The sequence below is a fragment of the Lycium barbarum genome, chromosome 1 (assembly GCF_019175385.1).
Source record: "Lycium barbarum isolate Lr01 chromosome 1, ASM1917538v2, whole genome shotgun sequence".
NCBI classification, from domain to species: Eukaryota; Viridiplantae; Streptophyta; class Magnoliopsida; order Solanales; family Solanaceae; genus Lycium; species Lycium barbarum.
The window spans coordinates 180,897-198,751 of NC_083337.1; the positions used below are offsets into that span (position 1 = coordinate 180,897).

The 17,855-nt window shown below is 34.3% G+C and overlaps 1 protein-coding gene across 1 annotated transcript; it reads right to left on the reverse strand.

Moving 5' to 3' along the window:
* Positions 1–3,674: 3,674 nt before the first annotated feature.
* LOC132627467 (ubiquitin-NEDD8-like protein RUB2) lies at positions 3,675–9,771 on the reverse strand. Its single transcript, XM_060342825.1, has 3 exons — positions 9,478–9,771; positions 5,320–5,579; positions 3,675–3,983 (listed from the first exon to the last, which is right to left on the reverse strand). Exons 1-3 carry the CDS (start codon positions 9,568–9,570, stop codon positions 3,872–3,874), a joined length of 465 nt encoding a protein of 154 aa, XP_060198808.1. The 5' UTR covers positions 9,571–9,771; the 3' UTR covers positions 3,675–3,871.
* Positions 9,772–17,855: the final 8,084 nt, after the last annotated feature.

Genomic DNA, 17,855 nt, shown 5'->3' on the forward strand with positions numbered 1-17,855 from the left:
ATTCACTACTCCTACTATTTGCAAATTTAAAAGGTCAACCTCCTAAGTTAAGCTAACTAGCTAATTCCGTTCGTTTTCTAATTGAGAAATATCCAATAGAATTAATCACACAATTTTTTATCAACTTACGTTCGCGATATAAGATTATGAGGAAAGTGTGTGGTGGGATGAATAGAATCTCTCGACCTTTAATAAGAAGTCGTGATTTGAGCTCGATAATAGAAAACTTCTGAGTACGAAGAATCAAGCCATAAATATTATGTGATATAGTTTGACTAGACACAAAGTTTAAAAAATAAGGAAGACTTTTGAAACTTGTGGTCTAAAACAAGCCAGAATATTTGTGTGACTCTAAATCATTTCATTCATGATAAAATAAGAAGTTTTACAGAAATGTATCATTCTTTTTGGGAAAGAACAAAAATAAAATTGTATCACAAAAATTGGGACAAAAGGAGTAATTAAGTTGGTCAAATGAATTTCGGATATCGAATGCTTAAACAAAATATACATAGTAAGATTTCTCAATAATATTACTTCCTGGTGTGTACATAAATATCATGACCCATTTTTATACTATGTAGTTTAGTTGCAAATAACTCACTATAAGCTATCCATTTCAACGTTCCTTTTGTTTAAATTCATTGTCCTGATATAAGGTAAAGACTTTTTACTAGAAGTAGCCAAAAAGGTTTTTTTTACCTACTCCTTAATGATAAATAACAAAACTACAACACGTCTTATTCTATGGAGTCATGGTTTTCAAAGATTAGTGTTGATTTTCTTACCTACATTAGACCAAGAGTGGACACCAAAATTCTTTGAGATATTATTTGTAAAGTCTTTTCACACAGTTAGTTTGGTAGGATTTCCTAAAGAGTTGAAACTTTGTACTTCAACATATTCCTACTTTTTTGTCCTACTAAACTTAGGAGATGCATCCGGTTTTGTTATACAAATTAAACTGTTTTTGTCTTGTACTAGTATTAAAGGCAGTGATGGCTGAATTAATTAAGATGTGCACAGTGCTACAGTATCTAGTCTAATTGGGATTTCATTTTTTAATGGCAAAGGGGCCACGAACTTTGAAATTAGATTCGAAGTGTCCCTATTCCCTGCAATAGAAATATTGTTGTATACCACATAGTGGTAAAGTTGTATTCTTCTTATTTATTTATTTTAAATTATAGAAGAACTAATTCAGTCAGCTAGTTGGAAAACTTAATTTGAAGGTGGAGGAGTATGTGAAAAGTTTAGGTGATCCACCATTGTTGATAGACACTGAAAAGAGATGAAAAAATAATTTTTAGAAAAAGAAATGCATGGGTCAGGCGGTTTCAAAATTCTAAAATGATAAACATAATAATGAAAATGGATAAGAAGCAGGCATGCATTTAGCATTTGCCTCACTAGTAGCTGAGCTAATCTATGTATACATATATCCCATTGTTTTTAGATTACTCTTTAATGTCTTTTCTTCTTCTCTCTAAAGGCAATTTTTAGAAGGGAAATTAACTCAAACAGTTATCAGCTCAAAGAATAACCAACAAATATATAATATATGCATAATTAATATATAATATATACTGATTAGTGGCTGTAAATATTTGTAGTAGAAGGATTAAATGGGTAACTTCCCCTAGAGTCCATGTTTTCCACATATAGCCAATTCAATTGTTAATTTTCTTTATTTCTATTATGGCATTGTTTGCATTTCTAGCTTAGATTGGAGGCTTCTAATCTTATATGCTTTTTTATAGATCTCAAGTGTTACAATATTTTTACCATTTTCCTGTGAAAAGATCAAGTATATAATTAATAGTATTATATTTATAATGAATCATAAAATCGATCTTTATATTTGTAAAAGTGAATAAGAAGAAAGGGACTAGACCGTAATATCCTCGGGAGTTGCCACTTCTTATACTATCATCATTAAATTTTTGCAAAAAAATGTTGCTTACCTGTCTTGACACGTGTCACACTTTCCTTTGCAATTTGTGTTTTTCTGTGACCAGAAAACCTGATGACATGATTAGTCTAAGCATAGTGGAATTGTATATTTGAGAATGAAACAAAAAGTCACCAGTTGGATTTGGGGAACCATCACAATTAATGCCATTTCCCACAGACTTGGCACGTACTAATAATAAAATTTGAAACTAATTATCATCGCTGATTCGCTATGGTGTTAGTAAATGTAGCATTTGACTTTGTTTTTTCTTTTTCTTTTAATTATGCATGCACTATAATATGGTTAATGCGTGGAATTTATTTAGGAGGGTGAGCAGCTTCAGTGTTTGACAAAAGGCAAGTAATGTTTGACACGCATCAAATTGTGTTAGCCACATGGATATTCAAGCTCTTATAGTACTATTACGAATATAATACTGTTACCCTAGGTACTAATTAAAAACAATGTTAAATAAACTTTCACAAATCTATGTCTGTCTCTGATTCACACACAAATCAAATAAACGCATCTTTAAGTATTTTTGGCGATGCCTTACAATAGGTTAATATAGGTAACTATCACTCTTCTCCTCACAATCCCAACATATATATATTGCAACATTCAAGTCCACACATGAAAACTCAACTACATACACTTAAGGTTGGAGCTAGATTGTGGCAATGGTTCAATTAAATCTTCTTTGCTGAAAATTATATTGTGTAGATGGAGTAAAAAGATATTTTTTAATCATATACTATATAAATTCTTAAATCTTCTTGATACAGGGAAGACTCTAATTTAGTGGCAAAAGTGTTTAAAAATTACTTATGATCACAGGAATAAAAATCACATTTTCCTAGTGCGTGGAGAGAGCTACAAATTACAATAGAGGCCCAAGCGAATGAAAGGCAACGTGTTCACATTTTCCCCATTAAAAGGCGGCTATTGATGATAATACACTTTTTTTGTCACTTGTAGTTATGACCCGGAATTTTTGCTCAAAAATGTGCAGTCTCGGCCAAACCAGTGTTGTGTTCTTTTGGTATGAGTTCAACAAAGGTGCAAATCACATTATACATTAGTAGAGTGCCACTTACAAGCTGTTACTACAAACAAACATAACGGACACATGGGAGATGACGTTAACAATAACACTGAATGCAATTTGCAATTTGTCTTTGAAAGGCATCTGTCTATTGCGTGCAAACTAAATCCGTAACGCTTTAACATCACGTCAATTTTGTGGTTTGAACTTTTAAGCTCCTAAATTTTCCAAGTGTTCACACATTGGCAGGTAAAGGATCCGTGCACTATCACGATTGCTGTACTTTATATTTGGGACGGGGACAGTGGGGGAGGGGGTTTGACATACAACTTTACCACTCTCTACCCATTTCTTGGAGAGTCAATGATCTTTTGCGTCGGTAGGTATAATCCTAATTAGAGAAAGGACGGCTGAAAAAAAGAAACCACGTTTGCTCTTTTTGGTTGCAGCTTTCTTTGACAAACTAAAGAGTCCAATATCTTTACCAACAACCATGACAATGTCTGCAGTGGAGTTTATTACCACTAATAACTCAATGGCAAATCTTAATTAATCTCTCAGCAACTTTTCCTAGATAAAGGGGAGAAGGTAGATCATTCTGTGGGTATAATATACATGGTTCACAATATGTTCATATTTAAAGGGAGTAAACCTCTAAACCATTGAGGCCAGAAATGAAAAAGAACCAGAAATAGCAAATTAAGCGCGAATCCAACACATATAAAGGGCAATCAATCACAACATACTCAACCACAAATTTTCCTGTTTGTTCCAATAGTAAATAAGCAAAAGAGGGGAAGAGGGGAGGAGAAGAGATGATCATCCCAAGTTCATGGAAGACGCATCTAAGTTTTCACCAAGTTAAGTGCAACCTAGAGTCTGCCACCCCTTAGTGCAAGAACAAGGTGAAGAACTGAACCACCTTCGATATTGTAGTCTTTGGCTGTCTTGTCATCTGCTAGCTGCTTTCCAGCATAAATAAGCCTGTAATAAACCAAATGTAGAAAGTGTAAGTCCACTGTCTCAAACTGCCAACAGAAATAAAATAACAAAACAACGAACACAGTACTTATATATCGCATTGTGTATGGGTAAATTGAGTAGTTCACAAAAATAAACATAGGAACAAGTTTAATATCTCCGCGCCACTATTCACTTTCTGCCCATAAGACAGCAGAAATAAAGCTGAAATCATAGAACATCTCAATACTAGTATACTACCATGGATTTATGTGAACTAAGAAATGGTATTCCAGTAAAAGACATATCCTATTGTACAATATACACAAAAAGTCTACCAAAAGTGTTAAAGAATAGAATTATGATGTTTTCATCTTTTCTGATATCTCAATGCTTAAGCTACAAACGGACAGACCAAGGGCATCGTTTTGTTTTGGCATTCACCATCACTGCTAAGGTAAGAAGCAAAACAGTCCAACTTATTGTAACAAACTACATTTAGGTCAACTAGCAAGAAAACACTTCTAAGAAGCCAAGACGGTGAGCAATCTTTTTCACAAAGAAGAGAGAAAAGATTGAAAGTCCACCGGGCTTTGGTCTAGTAGTAAGAGCGCAACAAATGATGTTTGAAATTGGCTAATCAGAGCAAATGCAGATGAAAGATCTATAAACGTCATCAGACCTACTGAGTTTTCTAGACAATGTCTTAACCAATGCAGAACTGCAGATCAAGATCTGTTAGACCCATAGAATATTTACCATGCTCGGCCAGGGACAACCGGTTTTCCTAGATCTCGACTGACATTTCTTAAGTAAATTAAGCCCTTTAATCATATGCTGCGTCAAGTAACTACACAAAAGTTTAATTGTATATTCCAAAACCCTAAAGTATGTCTCAAAAACATTTATTTATTTATTGATTTATTTTTTCTCAAAAACATTTTTACAATATGGACATGACGGTTTCGCATTCCCTTTGTCCTTAAATATACTGCATCTAAGCAAAACCCATAGGTGACATTCAAATGACACAACGATGGACGGCTATCATTACGGAAACAGGCATAGTGGAGCATTGCATAATTTTAAGTCTTAAGAGTATTCTAAAAAAAGGAGCGTCATTACGGAATGCTGGAAATAGCAGGAAAGAGAAAAATGATAACCTACAGAGATCCAACTAGAACTCCGGAAAAAAATTGAAGGTCAGGAACAAAGCATCACACATACAACATCACTGCTCTTTTTGTGTCATGGTGAGGAGGAGAGGAGGCAGTATGGCATGGACAAGAGGAGCATAAACAAACATTGAAAACCACAAATCTAGTGTATACAATTTGAACGGAATAAAAGAAATACAAACCTTTGCTGCACTGGAGGTATTCCTTCTTTCTCCTCAACACGTTCTTTAATCCGATCAATGGTGTCAGTGGGTTCAATGTCAATTTCAATTTCCTTTCCGGTGAGAGTCTTCACCTTGATCATAGTTCCTCCTCTGAGCCTCAGAACAAGGTGAAGAGTTGATTCTTTCTGAATGTTGTAATCAGCCAGGGTTCGACCATCTTCCAACTGTTTCCCAGCAAAAATCAGTCTCTGCTGATCAGGAGGTATGCCTTCTTTATCCTGGTAGACAACACAACCATAATCTTCTCAACTCTAAGTAAAATGAAAACAACACATGATTGACTATTACACGTTTATGGGAGCTCTTACATTGGGGGGGGGGGGGGGGGGGGGGTCTTATTAGAGGTCATATTCTAGGAGTGTGGGATTTGATAATATTAAGGTTGATTTCAAATAAACAAGCTACCAAATCAAAAACTATAACCATAATCCTAAGCCGTATTAGATCATAAAATAGAAAAAAAGACCATGCTTGAGTGAGCATAGAGCTCTAGCACACACCCTATCTCTATCCTTCCGCAACAGTTGGTTCCATCTAAGCCAAAAGAACTGCAAGACCAACTTCATGACCTACTTGACAAGGAGTTCCTTTAAACCAAGTGTAAACAAGACAAAAGGCTTCAAAACAAGCTCCAAAATGGTAAATATCTTGTAACATTAGCCGAAGGGATACAATCAAGAGTGTGGTAGCACAAATTTGCACGAGGAAACATGTAGCTAAATGAAGTAGAAATATCCATCGAGATCACATAAATATACAAGCACATAATTGGAGTTTCAAATTTTAATAATATCACCGGTTCCCAGAGGCATCATCTCAAATTTTGATGTTTATGTAGGCAAACACGGTGCTAGTGTTTATAACTTTATATCCACGGTACATAATCACAAACTAGAAACACACATGAGAAGTCAGTTGTCTTCACATGATGCACATTCACTCCAATAATATCTGGAGGAAGATTGGAAAAGACCAGCAGGGAGGAAGAAAACACTGGAAAGTGCAACAGGGAATTTATTTGTACAGACAAGTGATAATTGCTCCAGAATAAATATTTATCACAAATAAAAAGATGATTGATATTTGGCACAAATATCATGTTTTGTGTCGTATTACAACTTCTTCTTATGACTTTTATCGCTTAATTCATGACGTAACCGTCGTATTTGAACTTATGTCGTTATATTTCATGTGTATAGGTACGATGACGACAAACGATGGAAACTGTGCTTGAAATGATTGGAATTCGTAGCATATGTCGATTGGCTGAGGTAACGAGGCAAAGATCGCAAAGGACGAACTAAAAGGAGTTAACCGACTGAAGAGACTCCGCTTTCCTTCCGCATCGCGGAAGGATCTCGAGAAGCTTCAGAACTTCAGGCCATCGAGGCGCATCGCGTGAAGAAAGCGGAACAACCACTCAGTCATCAGTGTTGCGCGATCCCTCCGCATCGCTGAAGGAAAGCGAGAACCTGCAGTACATTGCGCGATCCTTCCGCGATGCGGAAGGAAAGCGGGGATCTGCGGATGTTTTCCCGATTAGACTAGGATTTGGATTCCTTATTTATTATTTTTACCCTAGCCTATATATAGACATTTTAATAGCTGAGAACGGTGTGCTGGGATTATTCAAGGATTTGTAAGCCACCGTTCTCCTTTTTCTCTTTCTAGGTTATTTTATTTTTCATCTTTTTCAACCCTAGTTTATTCATGGCTTCTTTTGTCTATGATCGAACCATGAGTAGCTAATCTCCTAATTCTAGGGTTGTGGCGAAAGACTTGAAAGTTGATGTGATGACAATTATTATCTATTGATTTTCCATATTATGGGTTGCTTATTTATTCTTGATTTCAATTGTTTGATTATCTGGCCAATAGTTAGACACTATCTGTGGTGCGTGAATTGAACTTGAGAAAGGGAATTCACGTACGTAATAAGAATAAATAGAGTTTGTTCGATTTAATCGTTTCGCTAATGAGGATAGAGATATACCCTTTAGCCCTACTTAGTTGAATACGGAGAAATAAACGCGTTCTTGTTGCCTCTGATGACCATAGAGATATAGGCGTTATAGTAACATCTACAAGCTTGTGAGTAGTTCGAGAGAATATCATAAAGCATAATTAACCCGTTAACTAATAACCCAGGAAACAAAATAGGTGGAATTGTCTGAGATCAACTGGATTGTCGAAAGCCATAACTCTAGATCTTTCTCTCATCTGAAAATTCTTACAGTCCTTGTCCACATAGTCCCAGTCATAAAAACACCCATCACAAATTGTTTACTTTTCAAGTTTTAGTTTAGTACAACAAACAATCTTGATTTTCACTTTCTTGAATAGTTTCATTCGAATTTGAATTAGTTTGACAGTAGAATCTAAATCTCTGTGAGATAGATATCTGGACTTAACAGTCTATATTACTTGTACGACCACGTATACTTGCGTGTGCGTTTGGGAGCAACAATGATCCAGAAAAAAATAGAATTGCATGATTAGTGGGCATGAAACTATTAGGTCTTATCTACCAACAAGAAAAGAATAAATAATAGAATATATAAACTCAAGTCACCATCAATCACACAAAAAGAGTACATTCTATTTGTTTTCTATCCAATTTTCTGAAAGTATGCATTCACAATCTCATGCATGTACATCTGGCCATACTTAATGCAATATATTTAACCACTTGTATGGCTGCAACAGTCAAGTTTTTTTTGTTTTGAAGAGAAAAATGACGTAAAAATGCGTATCCCATTTATGCACAATTATGACAATCCAGACTAGGTGTATTGTATGTGCCAATAAGTCTATATCCATTGAGCACATCCATAGCTGATAGGATATAGCTTAGGAGGAGCAAATTCTGATTTTCATCAGCGGCAATTGAAAGATCAAGACTAGTAAAATAAAAATTATATGTAAGATGTAAAAAATTAGCATCTCTAAACTATCACGACACCACTTTTCTTCACTAGATTATTCTCCGTGCAACTATTAGCAGAATATAAATCATAAATCCCAGAAGAACATAATTCGCAACACGAATTTGCAAACATGTTGAGCTATTATACGTATCAATCTCCACAGTCATTGTATATACACATTCAAAGAAATTGCATCTTGATCAGAGAAAGAAAAAAAAAATTAAAACAAATAGCATATAAGAGGTTAAATTAGCATCTTTAAACTATCACGACCACCACTTTTCTTCACTAGATTATGAGCCGTGCAACTATTAGAATAACAGTAAATCCAGAAGAAACATAATTCGCAACACAAATTGACTCGCACATTATAGACACATACATAAAAATTGTCTTTATCGGATAAAAGAAAAAAAAAAAAACACAAGCAAGTATAACAAGGAAGAATCCAAATTGAAGTGCATATCCCGTTTTTGCACAATTATGACAATCAACAGAAGCTACTTGGTGCATTATATGTGCCAAGAAGCATGTGTTGCAGTGCTTTTTGTACTGTATTTGACAGCATATTAGGAGCTGATACGATATAGCTTAGAAGCAAATTCTATTTTTCTTCAACGGCAATTTGAAAGATCAATGCTCATACTCCGTAGTATGTAAGATGTAAAATAGCATCTTTGAATTATCATGACCACCAATTTCCTTCATATTCTCCATGCAACTATTAACAGAATATAAATCATAAATCCCAGAAGAAAATAATACGCAACACGAATTTGCAAACATGTTGAGCTATTACACGTATCAATCTCCACATACACATTATATACACATTCAAAAAATTGCATCTTGACCAGAGAAAGAACAAAAATTAAAACACAATAGTATGTAAGAGGTAAAATTAGCACCTTTAAACTATCACGACCACCACTTCAATTAACTAGATTATTCACCGTGCAACTATTAGCAGAATATAAATCATAAATCTCAAAAGAAACATAAGTCACAACACGAATCGCCAAACACGTTGAGCTATTATATGTATCAATCTCCACACACACATACATAAAAACAAGCAATCCTAGTAAAAGAAGAATCGAAAACACAAGAACCCAAATTAATTAAAAAAAAAAAAAAAAACAGCACGAAGCAAAACAAAATCAATTGAAGGGCGAGAATAAAAAGGCACCTGAATTTTGGCTTTAACATTGTCGATGGTATCACTGCTTTCAACTTCAAGAGTGATGGTCTTTCCGGTTAGGGTTTTCACGAAGATCTGCATGATTTGATTGCTTTCCAACACAACACAAACACAGACGTCGACAACCTCGTTCCTTTGACGCTAACTTAATTCGTTCGGATGAAATAAGAATAAGAATAGGTCGCTATTTATTTGCTTCCTCTTTTATTCCCAATCTCCCTTTATATTTTCTTCTATTGGATTGGACCTAAAACAAAGAGATTTCTGAATTATGGACCCCTTCTGCTATATTCCTTTGTTTTATAACCCTTTTTTTTCTCCTCATGCTATTAGGAACGGTTTGGTTTTGGTTTTGGTTTTGGTTTTGGTATGGACTTTAGTTTTATTTTTTTTAAGGTTTTTAACTAACAAATATGGTAAAGGTCTGTCTTTGAATTTATTTATGAGCACGAGTTCTTTGAAGAAAAATTGGATTATATATATATATATATATATATATATTTGTTACACAATATTACTTGCCTTTGGGTTGTTTTTTGTTTCAAGAAAATGATTACCGTAAAACTGAATCATATAAAAGTTTTAGGTATCAAAATGAAATTATTTGTTAACACGATTTATGGTTCTTCTTATCATTGTTAAACTCAAAATGCGTTAGACCAACTCTTGCAGATCGTCCAAACTCATGTTATCAAATGTGGGCCTAAAATTAGATTAGAAAGGCTAATTGGGCCTACATGTGGTGGGCAATTCGCAGTAATGGCCTTATTTTGGGTCGGTCTTTAATTTTTGCTCATCAAATGAAAGTATTTAAACTTTTCCTTTCGCCTAAAATCTCAGGATTCCGGGTTCGAACCCCTGCTCAGGAGAAAATTTTAAAAAATTTCGCTAGGCAGAGGTTGCCTACAAACTCTGCCCCACCGGACATAGTTTGCTTGCAAAACTCTACCTTAAGGCATAGTTTGCAGGCAAATTATGCCAGATGAGGCAGAGTTTGCCTGCAAACTATGCCTTAGCAAACTCTACTGATAAGGCATAGTTTGCAAGAAACTTTTGGTCTGTCTTCCAGGTACATATATGCATATTGTCTCTCTATTTCATTCCCTTGATTTAATGTCTTTATTTATCATGCTAAATTTGTACACAAAATTCTGCCCATGCAAAACCTTGAAAATTCTGTCTTAAGGCAGAGTTTTGCATGCCTTGCGAAAATTTCATTTTTTTTATTGAGTTGGGTTCGAACCCATAATCTCGAGGTATTAGGCGAAGGATAAAAATTAAAGATTACTAATTTGAAGGACAAAAATTAAAGACCACCCCAAATGAAGGCCAATCCGCGCAAAAAAAATCATCTCGTCAACGTGGGCTGGTATTCCATATTGTAACTGTCCAGCACTAGCCTTCAAATGATCTAAACCCATGTAACTGTCCAGCACTAGCCTTTATATTACTGGTCAATCACTCAACAGACTAGGCGTGTACAAAGTAAACCGACAAATCGCACTAAATCGATAAATTGAGTCAAATCGAGAAAAAAACTCGACTAGTGGTCTGATCTGATTTGGTTTGGTGTTGAAAAAAAAAACCCGACCATAATTGGTTTGGTTTGGTTTTAGCTAAAAAAAGTCAAACCGAACCAAACCAACCCGACATTACATGTATTCAATTTTTAAAATATTTTATACATAAAAATATTTATTTGTAATGTAATTTATAAATATTTCTTAAATTTTTTCGTAGTTTTTTTTATCTATTATTATATCATTCAAGTTTGAACTTAGAATTTTGAATGTCAATAAGTTTTATATCCTATGGATGTTAGTAATTCAAATAAAGTCCAAACCAAAACCAACTCAACACTAATGCTAACAAAAGAAATTCAATTTACCACTAGGAATGACAATAATGTTCGATATCTATTTTTTAGCTTTGCATAATTGGTTTATAGAGTGATAATATATAACTTAAGTTTATTTCTTTGTCATGTAATTAATACTTATTAGCCGTACTTATTTTAGTATGACTTAGTATTTTTAGACTATGGTCATTTTCTTTATGGCTTATTAATTAGCAATATTTATTTTAACCGATTTTATTATTTTTTGTTGATTATTTTAATACAATGTCATCACTCTTCTCACATTTGTGTTATTTTCTTAAGAAACACCTTAATTATATAGTTGTATCTTACTAGGACTAAAGAAATATTTGAAGTAAAGGTTATATGTTTTGTATCAAGACGATTCTGGAAAAAAAAATCAAAAAACCCGAGAAAGCCGAATAACCCGAGAAAACCCCAAGTTGAAAAACCCGAAATTTATTGGTTTGGTTTGGTGTATAAATTTAAAAGCTCGACGCAATTGGTTTGGTTTGGTGTTTAAAAAATCCGAACCAACCCGGTTCATGTACACCTCTACTCAATACAATGGTGATAAACTACTATATTAGTAATACTTTGTATCCTTTGTCACACCCCATTTTAACCGGGTTGATTTAGGAGTATGACGTATTGGTGATTCCTATTTATTGTTTTTTAAGGAGTCGCCACCTAATTAATTTAACGGTGAATTAGGACACCTAAATGTTAACTAAGGCAAAGTTAAAACTAAACCTCAGTTAATAGTCTGCTTAACCAGTGTAATTCTAGGTAAGGGCTCTATATTATCCTAAAGGGAAGGGGTTAGGCATCCTTTAGAATCCGTTAACTTACGGTTGTCCGACCAACTTAGGTTAATTAATTAAGATTAAATATAAATTTTAGAAAATGACTTTAAAATATTGCTGAAGTTTTTAAAAGAAAATAATGTTAGTTGGAATAAGATTTACACAAAAGAGGACTTTAAATGCTATTTTAAATAAACTCATAAATATTACTACGGCTTTAAATGAAATGCTATTTTGGAAATGAAAACTTATGAAAAGATAGTTTGCATAAAAGGGAATTTTAGATGTTTAGATAAAGCTTAAAATGTTGCTAAGATTTCATATGAAATATAGTAACTATTATTTAAAATAAGACTTGTAGAAAATATAACGTGAATGTAGCAATGTAAAAAAAATAAAAAATCTGAACTTATAATAGGATTCAAAAGGAAGTGAATTTTCTTACTAATTATGCCCAGTTAAAAGTATGCATGATTGACTCCAAATTTGAAGAGTTGTTTATAAATATACTTGAATTTATATTTGCATATTGACGACGTTTTGAAATGTTTAGGTAATAAGAATAAAATGATTCTCTTTACTTGATATACATACATACATACATATATGTATATATATATATATATAACCATCCTATTTTGTAAATTGATTTTTTAAACATAATAAATATTAGACATTGTAAGGGATTTTAACATGAAAAGGAAGGAGTGGTACTTATGAAACTAATGTTAATACCTCACTTAAATTAACTACCCGCGACTAAAACTAAACCTACTAATTAATCACGATTTATCCAAACTAATAAAAAAAAGGAGTTAGTTACATGATATAAATTAAGTGCACAAGAAAAATAGAAGAAGAGATAATTTAAATGGGGCTCAGCCCATTTTAAGACAGGCTGTTGTGATCCGTTCACGCTATTGGGCTTTGGCCCAAAATTCATTTATTTCTTTTGAATATATGCTGCTATATATTCTGTCGTTTGGGCCTCGGCCCAATGCATTTTTATTCCTGCAGGCTGCAGATTTGGGCTGACGCGGAAGGAGAGTTTGTTGGGCCTTGGCCCGACGCTGAATGCGGGAGATGACGAGTCGCTTGGACTCATACGCGATAGTCATGCAAAAATAAAAGGAAAAGGATTAGGATATAATCGAATAAACGAGGTCAAACACATTAGATATACCCAAACAAGTTAGCCATGCAGGTAGATTGTACGTATATTTGGAATATACTTTACATAAACATGGATATACCACCTCACTGCCTTAACAAAATGAATATATATAAAAAAAAAAGGCACTTATAGGTATATTGGGAATATTCCAATCAATCACACAACAGCCAATGACCACTGCAAAACTAACTACAAATGCGCGAAGACGAAGAATCTGCATCGCGGTAGCAGTAACGGAGGATTTTCAAATTATGAATGATTTACGAATCATCTAATATCACACATGAACATATCACCACAATGAGCAGGGCAGGATTCTGAATCCCTCTGCCAGATAATGACCCAAAACAAAGGTGAAATAAAAGGTATTCACAAATGGTAGAACCAACAGGTTGTACGTATATCTCGTAGTTTTCGATTAGGACCGACAAACATATCCTTTCGTCTTTCTCAATAAAGAGGACTAAACATTTAGACAGCCTAAGCAAATCAATATCCTAAAAGAACAGATCAGTCAATTCTGGGTATTTTGAGATGAGGGGAGCATATGAGTAATGAACACCCGAAAATATTCATCTTGTAATGTTGCATATTCAGATAGACAAACCCATTTACTCTTTACTCTCATTCATACCAACTGATGACTACCAGAGAAACAAATGATCAGCTTCAACATTCAGCAAACACAATATGATGACCAATTAATTACACAACCAGTCGATATATTAAAGTTTAAAACAGACACTGTCCTAAGCAGTGAAGCAGAGATCAATTATAATCTTATTTGACAAATCTGGGCAAAGTGTATGTGTATCAAGATTACCATTCATACCACAGGATTATCTTAAGTAATAGAGACAAACATGTCGATGTCCAATATCACTTGTCTATATTAGATAAGAGTGACACCTATAATTATCAACCAAATAGTGTTTCAACATGGGCTAAAGCCAAATAACACCATATGCAAAATATTAGCACATGAACCATAATGAATATTCAGCCATATTCAAACAAGCTAAATACAAACTTATAAAAAAGCAACACAGGCAGTCATGGACAAGTTTTAAATTGAACCAAGCCATGCCAAAAATGGGAAATTATATAGACACAAAACAACAAGTTTGTAGAGCAAGGCTGAAGTGAAATTGGAAAGTAACGCAATACTAATCTGATGATGGAGTCAAACAATGAGCTAAACATGTTGGAAGGCCAAGTAAGAATTTTGATTCAAACTCCTATATGCATATCTAAACCCCAATTCGACTTCATACATACAACCTCATTATACTACTGACACATGATAAGGACCAATATTTGCCACATGAATGAATTAACAACATACCCAGATCTTGTAGAATATACTTCAGATAATCAAGACACGAAATTTAGTTAAATATATGCTAGCAATAGGGTCTGGAAATTGATGATTCTCAAGTCACATCATCTCGACTGTGTAAAATAAACTAAACCAACATGAACATGTTGGCTGGAACATAATTAATCCAAGCTATCAGATAATCATACTAAGCAGACCCACACCTAAGCATTCCAAACAAAGAAGACTATGATAACTAATGCATAATCATGCTTAGCGGAGTGGAATGATCATATAGGACCTACTGATCTTAAGCTAATCCAGGAATACCGTACAGGTTTAACTATTAGAAAAGGTAGAGAGCATTATTTATCTGATTATGCTCAACAATCAAATAAGCTAACACATATAACTTTATTAAGGCAAATTAAACTACACATGATATGATTCTTATATCTAGGGCAAACTGAATCAGTAAACATACTTAGCAAAATAACTAATCCTCATGCTAAATCGGAAATCAATACGAAACTAAACTAATCAGACTACACAAGTTTACATAGAACAGAACCGAAGCAAAGGGAGAATGAGGATCACTGACCTTTTGGGGGTGCAGCGAAATGAGGCGAAGGTCTCGATACCTACTCGAACACTTTGAAATTCGAACTCGTGTATGTTCGGATTCGGACGAATATCCACAGCAAAAAAAAGAATAGGATCTAATATTTATGACGATATTGAGCAAATCGAAAGCCGAGGTTTTAACAGGGGAACTAGAACAATTAAAGACTCGTATCTTTTAGAGAAATTTGGCGATTCAAGCACTTCGATTCTTAGGGGGTTTTCAGACTGCCTTGGTTAGAATTTTCCCCTGTTTCTTGAAGGGATTTTGGGGATCCAAGACCGAGTTTTAGTAAGGGGTTTCAGGTATTGAAAGAGTTTATCTTGTAGGGGTTTTTCAAATCCAAAACCTCTTCCTCAACGATCATAGAAATCAATATTTATAGGGGAGATCTAGGGTTTCTTGAAGGAAAGAGAGAGCGGCGTGGGGAACAAAATTGAGTGGGGATGACAGTGGTGTGGGTGTCGTGGTGTAGTGGAGGGTGTCAGAGGAGTGGTGGGAGTGGCGTCAGACGCGTGGTGTAGTGGAGTGATGGGTGTGACAGAGGTGTCGGAGGCGAGTGGGATGTCGGTGGTGAAGTGGGGATCACGTGGTGAAGTGGGGGTATGGGTGTGGACGATGAAGCAGTGGGGTGAGGAAGATGGTGCGACGGAGTGGAAGGCGGAGGTGGTGGTGCGGAGGTTGAGAAGACGGCGGAGAGGAAGAGGAAAGGGGGAAAGAGTGAAGGAGATGCGGCGGTGGAGGAAAAAATGAGGGGAAACCTAAGGGTTTCCCTTATTTTGTTTGCTACGGGTCGGACCCAGTCCATTTATGGACTGGGTTGATTTTTTAGACCGGGTATTAAAAGAATGGGCTAACGAATTAAAACACGGACTGGTCTAAAAATTAAGGTAAAAAATATAGGCTGGTTAAAAATATTTATGAATTGATTGGACTTTGATTTGGGATCTGATAAGTCAAAAAATACGGATTGAGTGCACGAAATAGTTTGGCTTCTAAATTTAAACGACGGACCTGTTTAAGTAACTTGTATTAAAATATTGCTCAATACGAAATATGCAATCATTAATGCTCAGATAAAAAAAATGGCGTTGTAATAGCCGTGCAATAATATTCCGAAAATCCTCAGTGAAATAAATACTCTTATTCAATTATGCAAAGATAAATGAAATGCGTGTGCGTAAGCTGGTAAAATACTGAAATGATAAAAGTTGTGAACTATAATAATAATAGTAATAATAATAATAATAATAATAATAATAATAATAATAATAATAATAATAATAATAGTAATAATAATAATAATGATAGTAACTGTAATAGAATAATGAAGTGCCGGTATTGATAAGAGGCTAATAATTTAGTACAAAAATAAATATATGTATTTTTAATTTTCTAAAAAAAATATTAGAAGCGCAAATAGGTATTTCGGAGGAGAGGCGGGACAAAATTGGGTGTCAACATCCTTCAATGTATTCTAACCCGTTTGGACGTGGTTTGAAACTATGTTTGGACATGCAATTTGGATATTTTAAGGAGTATTTTCTCTTATAGACATAAAAACCCCACAAGTTGGGAAAACTATCAAAACATTCTCAAATTCTTATAGAATCTTACCAAATGAGCAAGTTATAGTTTATAACAAAATTAATACGCTAATTCATAACAACCGGCTCAAAATCAATACTAGAAGACCTTTCTAAAAATACAACATCAATTGATCAAATTTTAGTTCAATAAATAAAATTAAACTATGGGTCTTTTTTTACAAAACTAAAAGGTTGGTTGACATAAATAAAATTTGGTGGAAGTTAATGAGATTGGTAAATGATTGATGGGGGTAATTGTTAAAAATATCTACCAACTTATGAGTCTTTTTTTACAAAATATAAACTTATAGGTTAAATTTTATATTTTAAAAAGTTAAAATTTGGGGTTTGAAATCATGATTTCAAACCTTGATTTCAAACGCATGTCCAAACGCTAGTTTGAAAATTCATGGCCAAGTGCCTACTAAGTGCTCACTTATTGGATAATTGGTCACGATTACATTATTTTTACGTTGACTGTCAATCAGTTGAATTCTTTAACTTTTATTTAGCAGTGCTCACTTATTGGATAATTGGTCACGATTACATTATTTTTATGTTGACTGTCAATCAGTTGAATTCTTTAACTTTTATTTAGCTTTAGGAATATGCTATTGAAAACAAACACAGGTGGAGTTAATTTTCGTTTTGTTTGACGGCCCAACATTGAAGGTACAAATCAACAAGTAGTAAATTAGGTGAATATTCTGTTATGAAGTCTCATCACTCTCACACTTCAATTCCGTAGAGAGACGCAATGATTTTTGGGTCTTGGTATTTTTTTTCCTTTTCTTTTTATCAACAGTAGAAACGTAGTATTAATTATTGAAAATAGAAAGTGTGTGTGGGGGGGGGGGGGGGGGGGGGAGTGATGAGGAAGATTCAAATCCCTTAACTTGGCAACATTAAATGTAGCATTCAAAGAGATATGACTAGTCTTCCACTCTTCACCAAGGCAAGAAGTAGTGGGAAATGGGCTGGTGAGTAGTGTTATTCTGG